Genomic DNA, 9,717 nt, shown 5'->3' with positions numbered 1-9,717 from the left:
TAATGGAAAAAACGTACAGTAATTCTCATTTCGATCTTCCGCGCTTAAATTAAATTTAGATATTCTTGTGCAGGAATTGGAAAGCGGCAGAAATCTTCACAATTGCATGACAAACTGACCAAACACATTTCCAATATTATATTTTTTTTTTTTTTTTTTTTTTTTTTTATGGCATAATAATCGACAATGCAGGAGGACATTGTGTATCGCATTAAGTTATTCTCGTTGGACGACAGTAGTCTGGAAAAAGAATGTCGATCATTATTAAGTACAACATTTAAAAACTATCATCCTCGTCTTCTGCTGCGTCGCTCGTGGAAGACGACAGCTTAAAATGGAGGCGAATGGCCAACTTAGCGGGAGAATGAAAAAGAGGACAGTGGTTGTTAGCTGGATAAAGACGTATACGAGATTCTTGGCACCTAGACGAGTCGAAACACGTCAATAGCGTCGAGGCGGTCGCCAATTGGAAAAGACAAAGGCTGTCGCGGCAATAGACACGTTCACGGCTCCGAGAGCTGCGACTCGAACGCGGAAGGCGCGCAGTGAAAATAGTCGCGAGTGTGCTAACTCGGTGTAAAAGGTAAAGGGATTTCCCCGGCACCAGGAAATACGGCTACCGCGGTCTGGCAACAGCGCGCACGGCCACGAGGATTTTCGAAGGCGGCAGTGCCTCGACACTGGGACGATTCGCCGTTGGCAGCAGCAGCAGCAGCAGCAGCACACGGGCTGCTTGAGCTTGACACGCGGCGGCCTTTCTAGCACACGCTCGCACGCTCGCTCTCTCTCTCTCTCTCTCTCTCTCTCTCTCTCTCTCCTTCTCTCGTTCTCTCCGGTGCGCCCCTCCGTCGTTGTCGGACCATTGCCGTAAAAATCCAACTGCACCGCTCGAGGCGCAAGGCGATCCCCGCGCTCGTAGCGACAACGACAGCGATAACGACTACGATAACGACAACGTCAACGGTGGCGGCGACAGCAGCAGCAGCGGCGGCGGCAGCGGCGGCGGCAGCGGTGGCGGCAGCAGCAGCACCACCAGCACCAGCACCAGCACCAGCACCAGCAGCAGCATCAGCAACTCGTGGCGGCACGTACACCGGGCCTCGGCGCAACACGCGTGTGCACGGAACCAGCGACCACTTCCCAGCTTTGACTCTGACCAACGCAGTTTCCGGCCGACGGTTCGACACGGTGGAGGCGTAGAGCAGATACGGAACATTGGCCACGGCACACGCAACAGCTCTCTCTCTCTCTCTCACTCACTCACTCACTCACATATACAACCTTAGCCCTCCCCCGCCCCTCTTTCGACCTCACTGGTACGCACGTACATACACGCTCTCTCTCTCTCTTCATCGCAGCGTGTTCATTGGGGAGACTCTCGGGGGGCCGTAGCGCGGATTCCACGCGCCTGTACGACGAGGCCATCGCGAGCGGCAGCGATAGAAGCACGAGGAGCAGAAGGTGGTGGTGGAAAAGGAGGAGGAGTAGAAGAAGAACCATAAGCAGAAGCAGAAGTAGAAGCAGAAGCAGAAGCAGAAGCAGAAGCAGAAGGAGGCGAACGACGACGACGTCGACGACAACCATCACCACGACGACGACGACGAAGACGATAGAGGGGCAGGAGGAGGAGGAGGTGGTGCTGGCTGGAAAGGTGGTGGTGGTGGTGTCGACGGGCAGGGGTGTGGGGGGCCTGGCCGCTGCGGCGCCTCGCACCTCGTGCGCGCGCGTGTCCGCCCCGAGGAGCGCCGGCCGACCGAGCGCGCGTTAACGGTACGGCGCGGCGCTGCGGACGGGCCGATCGTCCTCCCTCGTTTCCGCCCGTCTGTGCAGCTGCGGCAGCCGAAGGGACGCTCCGCGCGGCTCGTCCTCGGTCACCGAGCCTGAGGGTCAACGAGAGCGAGAGCTACTAGTCCGCCCAACCCTTAGCGAAGCCCAAAAGACAAGGAGCGAGCGAACCACCAAGAGTGAGAGTGAAAGTGGAAGAGAGAGAAAGAGAGAGAGAACGTGATATATATATATATATATATATATATATATATATATATATATATATAGAGAGAGAGAGAGAGAGAGAGAACGAAACAGAGTGTGTGTGTGTGCGAGAGAGAAAGAGATAGAGTGAGAGCTAAAAGGGAAATAGAGGTTGTGTGAGCGCGAGGAGCCATGGCGAACAGCGTTGCGCCGGACTCGTGGGAACAGCAGGCGGACAGCGGAGTCGCGGACAGCGTCCTCGACAAGTCCGTCGAGAGCAAGTTCTCCACACTGAACGTCAATGCGGCGGAATTCGTGCCTTCGTTCTGCATCAATTCGTCATCCTCGTCGTCCTCGTCTCCGTCACCGGCTGCGGCTCAGCCCGTGCCTCACCTAGAACAGACTTCCTACGAGGAGCTGCAGCCTCAACCGCAGTCGCAGCCACAGCCACAGCCACAGACACAGCCACAGTCACAACCACAAGCACAGCAGCTGCAGCAGTCGCAACCTCAGCATCAATCTCAGCCTCAATCTCAAACTCAACCCCAACCTCAACCTGAGCCTCAGTCAGAGTCTCAGTCAGAGTCTCAGCCTCAGTCAGAGTCTCAACCTCAAACGCAGCCTCAGCCCCAACCCCAGCCAGAATCACAGCCACAGCTGCAGTCGCAATCACAGTCGCAGCCACAGCAGTTAGAGCTACAGCAGAAGCCAGATGCGGCGGCGACGGCGACGGAGCCAACGGCCACGACGCCCACTTCGGCTCCGTCATCGCCCGTCACCTCCGCCGTCGCCGCCGTCACCGTAGCAGCAGCAGCAGCAACAGCAGCAGCGGCTGCAGCAGTAGTAGCAACAGCAACAGCAGCAGCAACAGCAGCAGTAGCAGCTGCAGCTGCAGCTGCAGCAGCAGCATCATCGTCACCACCACCGCCACCACCACCACCACCATCATCTTCATCATCGCCATCGTCATCTCCATCGTCATCGCCATCATCATCGACGTCGTCATCATCGTCGGTATCGGCAGTAACAGCAGAAGCCGACCTCGCGGTTAACATAACCAGCGGTACCGACAGCGCCGTCGTTACGACTAACATCTCCGTACCACCCGAGACTCATCACGGTTAGTTGTAAACCTCTCGAGTCGAGGACGAACACGTTTTTGTCCCTCGAAGAAGGAGGAGATTGTACCTGCTGCTCAGTACTTGCACGCACTCCTATAGCACGACCTTGTATCTTACATCACACGATATTACGCGGCGCCACTTTTTATTTTTACTAATGTACCCTCACCCCTTACTTTATCCCTCCCTTCTCCCCCCCCCTCACCATTCATACACAAATTCCTTCTTTTGGCTTTAATTTTTTTCTCTTTTTTTACAATGCTCCCCCCCCCCCAAACTGGGTTACGTGAATCCCGTTGTCTGGCATAATGTTAACATATTGTTCGAATCACCTTCTATTCGGTATTTGTTCGTCGACCTGACTTCCGGCAGTCAGCATCGTCTTTATTCAACTCCTCTGCGTGCGAAAGTCTAATCTTCTTAGGCGAGCGGGGGAGGGGGGATTATAAAAATATTTCCGCATGTTTACTTATCGCTAGCAGCGAAACTCGCCTGGCCTGCCTTTTCTAGCTCGTCTCCGTGAGAAGTTGATATATGGATATTAGTATTTTAATCATTGGCTCACGTGGTGCAATTTTCGTGCGAGTGTAATCGCGAAACGACATTCTTGCCAGAACCTATTGTTTTTCCAAATTAAATGGCTGCTTGAGTCGAGCAATGGAGATGTTGCTTACAATTTGTCGACTTTATCGTTGAAGTTAGAGAATTAATCAATCATTCCTTTAACTATTTGAATAATTTGCTCTCTTTGCATCTAAGTAGATTTTGCATTTGAAATTTATTTTGTTCGAGTATCTTATTCTTTTGTAGTGACACTTGTATTTTTTTTTATTTAGTCGAAAGCTATTTTGATCCATGTGTTTCCATGTGCACTTGCATTTTTTATTTTACTTTTCAGCTATTTAAATACACGGCAATTATATTTTTTATTATAAGCTATGCTGCTCTCTCTCTCTCTCTCTCTCTCTCTCTATTTATTTCTTTTTTCCTATTCTTTAACAATCTTAATAATTCTTAATTTTAAAAAGTAATTTTTTATTTAAAAATGCTTCTCTGCCATGTGCCTTTAGTTCTAATCTGTCATGTCAAGATGAATTTGACAATGTCTTTTAAAGATGTATAATCTATTCAACTTTTTATATTTTCATTTTAATAGATTAATATTAATCCACAATTCGAATATTTTTTATAAAATCTTGCTTACACAATGGATGTAATATATATGTATATGCGACACGCAAATCTATGGCAATATATTAAATTTTTTATTTGAACGAGTATCGTAAAAGAGTTTTAAAAGTATATTTTCATGTACTGTAAGGGCATGGCTTTATACATTAATTGGTACGTTAATTTAGCCCGTGCATTGTATGTAGATACCGATTCGCCAACTGTTCCACCTGATCCAGTAATATCGAGAGAAGAAGAACCTCCTTCCGGAGGAGGAACACGACCTCCTAATATTTTAAATACCGATTCTACAAATACCAGTCCGGAGCATCAACCCGCAGACTCCTGGGAAGAAGCAGCGGTAGACGGAGATCCTCTTTTAACTCCAGAAAATGAGGAGGTAAATAATAATTATTGCTAGTTCGACAACATCCATTAGGTTTGTAGGATCGAAAATAAGATTAAAGAATAAATATTTCCATACATGATCATTTCTCTTGTACAACGAATAATCTAGTTCTAACAATCATATAAAACCCTTGAAATATTATTTATAAATAAATGTGAATGTATTTTAGCAGTATTTTTTAATCAAATTTATGATTATATTTAAACTAATGTTTTTACGTACTCAAAATGTGTGCATAAATTTTGAATTACTAGTTGCTTAGTGTTAGGTTATGTATTTTAAGAGCATTGTTTTTACATAGATAAACAATCTGCAGATAAGGGTGGAATAAATTACAGTGCTATTTAAATAAAAAAAAAATGCTTTAAATAATAATAAAATTATTGGTAATAAAATATATTGCGCAATGTATCTAATCGGATAAGGATGTGGCATTTTTATTATGTAGTTATGTAGGGATGAGTATGGTTTCTAATTTAAACGAGTCACTCATGCCATAGAACTTGTTAAGAAATTCAGGATGTGCATTTGTTCTGTTAAAATAGATATTTATATAATAGAAAAGAAATTGTTGTTTTTACAAATATGTTGATTACAAATACTATATATTAAATTTTTTATTACAGTTAGTGTTTTACATATAACTCTTTCAGGTCGAAGTTGAAATTGAAGAAGATGAAGAAATGGTCGTTAAGGTGCCAAAGAAGAAAATTGTTAAAGTTACGGAAGATACGAAGAGTAAAAAAGAGCATGTAAATGTTGTTTTTATTGGTCATGTGGGTAAGTAATACTATTTACAACAGTTAGATTACTAATCGTTTTCATTTTATTTGCATCGAATATACTAAGACAGCCTGTACATACAGTAGAATTAAATTATTGAATTGTATTGTATATGACGATTATAATAAATATTTATTTATAATCAAATTAATTCAATGGTTATTATATCTCTTAATGTTGTAATAAAGTGTAGTCAAAAGTGTCGTTATTAAAGATTTGAAGTATCTTAGTTTAATATAAAATCAATTTGAACATCTTAGTGTAAAGTAAGTAGGAGATATAATAATTCGATCAATTATTGAGATATAAAATAGGTCTACCGCTTATTAATTGCTAAAGACTAGTTGAATACTCACTTATCGCTGTTAAGAGGAAAAACTGTAAACGTCCTCTGCATAAATTAAATGAAATGTTATGTAAAATTAAAAATTTTTTTGGTTTTTTTTTTTTTTTAAACTTTCGTAATTAACGAATGCTACAATTCATTGAATAATAGACGCTGGCAAGTCGACTATTGGTGGCCAAATAATGGCTCTGACGGGGATGGTTGACAAGAGAACCCTGGAGAAATACGAAAGAGAGGCCAAGGAGCGAAGCAGAGAGACATGGTACTTAAGTTGGGCCCTGGACACCAATCAGGAGGAGCGAGAGAAAGGCAAGACCGTGGAAGTTGGGAGGGCGTACTTCGAGACCGAGAGAAAGCATTTTACGATACTCGACGCGCCAGGCCATAAAAGCTTCGTACCGAATATGATTGGGGGTGCGGCCCAGGCGGACCTCGCTGTCCTCGTCATATCAGCGAGGAAAGGAGAATTCGAGACGGGTTTCGACAGGGGAGGTCAGACGAGGGAACATGCGATGCTCGCCAAGACTGCTGGTGTCAAACATCTGGTTGTGTTAGTTAATAAGATGGATGACCCCACCGTCGAATGGGATGAAGCCAGATACAACGAATGCAGGTAAATGTCCATTGGCTTTCTTACGCCTCATTTCTTTGATGCACTTACGGTTTTCCAAGCTCTTAATGAAAACGAACTAGTACCTGCGATGGTGGGCATCCACTTGTTTGCTTATAATTCTATTTACTCATTGAACGGTTTTATGTTCGTATTTGCAACATCGTGTGCAGCGCGGCATTAGAATATACACGGAAATATTCGTTTGATTCTACTTACGGAATACATGTTTTACCAATAATATCATTATATGTAATTATTTTTAACGCCTGGTAGACTTGAAAAAGTGAGGAAAAAAGAGTCGTAATTTAATGAGGAAGAATTAACAGTTAGATTGCATGGGGGTTGGCTTTAAGTCGTTAATAATATCTCTTTGAGCGATTCATTAATTTTAATTGTAGTATTATGGCTAAGAAGTGGAAATTAAATCAAAGAAAATTATACAAAATAAATTTTATTATACTAAGGTGTACGCTTTCTCCTTACTAACGGCCTATTAAACGACGATGGTTCTAATTTAATTAGAAAATTCGAATTTATGAATTGATAAGACCGGTGGCCAGTTGAAGGTCAAGGCGATTGAAAAGGTTATTATAGAAAATTAGATTGAGCGTCTACAATTTCATGTACAATTGAATCTAACCTAGCGAATAATTGAAACAAAAGCTTTTAAATTTTTAATCTAATCAGCCAAAGCATTAAGTCTTTATTGATATAGTATCAAAATTTTATCGAGTTAACATTTTAACTGCAACGCTATTTATTCAGCTGTACTTATGAGTCATTTTATTTTCAGAGACAAAATTTTACCATACCTCCGTAAATTAGGATTCAATCCAGCAAAAGATCTCACCTTTATGCCTGTATCAGGACAACTTGGAATAGGCTTGAAAGATGCAATTCCTGAAAGTCTTTGCATTTGGTACAAGGGTCCACCATTCATACCTTTTATAGATTCTCTTCCTTCTCTCAATCGCAAGAGTAGTGGTCCATTTATAATGCCCATTGTTGATAAATATAAGGACATGGGCACAGTTGTAATGGGTAAAGTAGAAGCAGGTGAAGCTAAAAAAGGACAATCGCTTTTTGTGATGCCAAACAGGGTAATTATTGTCAAGAATTGCTCTATATCGTAATATATACTGTTCTAATCGTATATTCTAAGGAGTCCTCTGATCAATTAAGCACAATCAATTAATTCATTCATATATATATATATATATATATAGTTGTTGAATTTTATTTGATAATTTTATCGTCATTTTTACGATCAAATTTTTCTAAAATGATATGTTGAGTATATAAATCTCGATGAAACACAATGAACAAATGTTGCTTATATTTATAGGTGGTGCAATATAATAAAAGCAATTAAAAATATTTTTTCCACTCACAAATCAAGAATCAATGTAATTCAATTATATAATCCTATTGTCCAATTATAATATCTTATATATTATATCTATTATAGAAAATATCACATTACTTCTATTAAGACGAGTAAAATTTTTAAACAATTGTGCCATTGCTATACCATCGGTATCTAATATTCCACTTTAATTTTTGTCTATTTAAGACGGCAGTAGTAGTGGACCAACTGTGGTCGGATGACGAAGAAGTCACATCTGTGGGCCCTGGTGAAAATGTAAAAATTAAATTAAAGGGTATCGAGGAGGAGGACGTTAGCCCTGGTTTTGTGCTTTGCGATAGTAATAATCCTATCAAGACCGGAAAAGTTTTCGACGCACAAGTCGTTATTTTGGAACACAAGAGTATAATCTGTGCTGGCTACAGTGCTGTGATGCACATACACTGTGCTGCAGAAGAAGTCACAGTAAAGACTCTGATCTGTTTAGTTGATAAGAAGTCGGGCGAGAAGAGTAAAACGCGACCCAGGTTCGTTAAACAAGATCAAGTGGCAATCATGAGAATCGAGTGTGCCGGAGTTATATGCCTTGAAAAATTCAAACTGTTCCCTCAAATGGGAAGATTTACTCTCAGGGACGAAAGTAAGTTGTCGATGATGCTTTATTATTCCTCTAATATTATCAGGGTTGTTGTGGATTAGAATGGTTCAAATATTTGTTATATTTTATAATAAAATGTCTCGAGGAGAAACAAAGCTGAAAAAGTAAAAGAAAAAGATGTTTAATTGAAGTGAACGCGGTTTCTAAGAATTGAAATATGGATTATAATGTTTGATAAATAATATATTAAAAAATAGTGATATTACTTGATAATTTATCAATAAAGTAAATTTTATTCTTCAATATTATTTTAATTATACGTTTATTTTATGTGTGTGTGTGTGTGTGTGTGTGTGTGCGCGCGCGCGCGCGCGTGTGGGTGGGTGGGTGGTTGTGTGTGCGTGCGTGTGTATACATATATGTATTTATAATATAAATTTGGTGTATTAATCGGAGAGAACAAAGCTAATTTATCGTTTTCTGATATGATTGTAGATAAAACTATTGCCATTGGCAAGGTGCTGAAGGTGGTCGAGTAAACCTGGTTATTATCAACAGCCGCGAGAGGGAGAACACTTACAGTGTGACGAAAATGTGAAAGCAACGATAAGAAGCCGAACACTTGGTATATTCAAAATAAAAAATACAAACAACAGTCACGTCGATTACTCGTGAAACACTGATATACGTACACATACACTCGACACCAATTTATATCATACCGATGAGAATTTTTGATCAGAGTATGTAGAGGTATATGCGAATTATATATACGAAGAAAATATATAAAAAGCCGAAATCCAAGCTACTTTTAATCACTTTAAAAGAATGAAAAAAAAAAAAAACGATGATTGAAGGCCGCCTGGTTTTCCCGAGAAACAAGAACATTTGAGCGTTGAGTGATATTTCTTGTAAAGGGATATTAATACCCAATAATAAATTAGTAATAAAGTTTTTTCAATAACGTGAAGACGATATTTTTGTTTTACAGAGTTTTGCAAACTAAACGAGAAAATATAATATCGGGAAAAAACATAACTAAGGGATTATTATTAATATTAGCATTATTATTATAAAATATCGATTATAATTATCAAGAATTTGGTGGATAAGAAAACGAGGTAACTCGAATAAACTAGTTAATATTACATGCAATTTATAATTACTGAATTATTTTTATTATATTATTATCTTTATTATTATTATTATTATTATTATTATTATTATTAATTATTATTATTATTAATTATTAATTATTAATTTTTAATTATTAATTATTAATTATTAATTATTATTATTGTACTGTTTCTTATTTTATTGTCATTAAAAACAAATATGAG

The 9,717-nt window shown here is 40.3% G+C and overlaps 1 protein-coding gene across 2 annotated transcripts in view; it reads left to right on the top strand.

Moving 5' to 3' along the window:
• The window catches only part of eRF3 (eukaryotic translation release factor 3), an 11,470-nt gene extending 2,124 nt beyond the window's left edge, over window positions 1-9,346 (top strand). The window contains exons 2-7 of one of the 2 annotated variants that reach the window (XM_011499006.1): window positions 4,469-4,662; window positions 5,325-5,451; window positions 5,951-6,413; window positions 7,207-7,513; window positions 7,987-8,419; window positions 8,873-9,346. In XM_011499006.1, coding sequence (XP_011497308.1) covers window positions 4,469-4,662; window positions 5,325-5,451; window positions 5,951-6,413; window positions 7,207-7,513; window positions 7,987-8,419; window positions 8,873-8,916 — 1,568 coding nt within the window. In that variant the 3' untranslated portion in view covers window positions 8,917-9,346. Of the gene's footprint in view, window positions 1-4,450; window positions 4,663-5,324; window positions 5,452-5,950; window positions 6,414-7,206; window positions 7,514-7,986; window positions 8,420-8,872 lie in introns of both variants that reach the window. The other variant, XM_011499005.1, reaches the window with a different exon arrangement.
• The last annotated feature ends 371 nt before the right edge of the window (window positions 9,347-9,717 follow it).

The sequence above is a fragment of the Ceratosolen solmsi genome, unplaced genomic scaffold, assembly GCF_000503995.2.
Source record: "Ceratosolen solmsi marchali unplaced genomic scaffold, CerSol_1.0 scaffold2, whole genome shotgun sequence".
Classification (NCBI taxonomy): Eukaryota; Metazoa; Arthropoda; class Insecta; order Hymenoptera; family Agaonidae; genus Ceratosolen; species Ceratosolen solmsi.
Note: the sequence above shows the minus strand (reverse complement) of the source record. Positions and strands in the feature narration are given on the sequence as shown.